At 35.6% G+C, this 592-nt stretch overlaps 1 protein-coding gene across 1 annotated transcript; it reads left to right on the top strand.

The window, feature by feature from the left end:
- Window positions 1-203: 203 nt before the first annotated feature.
- LOC103728996 (ATP synthase membrane subunit DAPIT, mitochondrial-like) lies at window positions 204-434 on the top strand. The gene has a single exon (XM_017796566.2). The coding sequence runs from the start codon at window positions 267-269 to the stop codon at window positions 432-434; it is 168 nt and encodes a 55-aa protein (XP_017652055.1). The 5' UTR covers window positions 204-266.
- The last annotated feature ends 158 nt before the right edge of the window (window positions 435-592 follow it).

Here is a 592-nt window from a genome sequence, read left to right as displayed (position 1 = left end):
CTATGAGACAGTGAGGGGAAAGTATGAAATATGAGTCATGACTTATTAGTGTCTGAAACTCTCTTGCTAATTTATCTACTGATTTGCTTACCTTCTGCTACCCTGCCTCCAGGATATAAGTGCCATGAGCCGGTGGGCCTTGTCTCTTTTCTTTTTTAAAAGATTTATTTTATTTTATTTTATTTTATTTTTCCGGCTGGAGTTGGTGGCTGGGTTCATTGAAGGATGTCGGCTGCGGAATCTGTGACTTGACCAAGATCAAAGTCATGGCAGGTCCAGAAACTGAAGGCCAATTCCAGTTCAATGGTATTAAAAAATATTTCAACTCTTACACTCTCACTGGTAGAATGATTATGGCCACATATGGAGGCATTGCTTTGTTATACTTCAAGTTAAGGCCTAAAAAAAGAACTCCAGCTGTGAAAGCAGCATAAATGGATTCTGAAATGTCCAACCTCATTTGTTAAGTCCCATGCCTGGAGAAGCTAATGTCAACTCATCATGTAATACTCAATTTATACAATAAATTATGAACCTGGAAAAAAAAGGTTTACTTATTTATTTTTTAACTTAAATTTTTTTTATATTTTTT

The sequence above is a fragment of the Nannospalax galili genome, unplaced genomic scaffold, assembly GCF_000622305.1.
Source record: "Nannospalax galili isolate Female #2095 unplaced genomic scaffold, S.galili_v1.0 scaffold511, whole genome shotgun sequence".
Classification (NCBI taxonomy): domain Eukaryota; kingdom Metazoa; phylum Chordata; class Mammalia; order Rodentia; family Spalacidae; genus Nannospalax; species Nannospalax galili.
This window is presented reverse-complemented; position numbering and strand designations above follow the sequence as displayed.

What these genes read in the sequence shown, in the direction of transcription:
- LOC103728996 (XM_017796566.2), top strand. Translation starts at nt 267, where the DNA reads ATGGCAGGTCCAGAAACTGAAGGCCAATTCCAGTTCAATGGTATTAAA.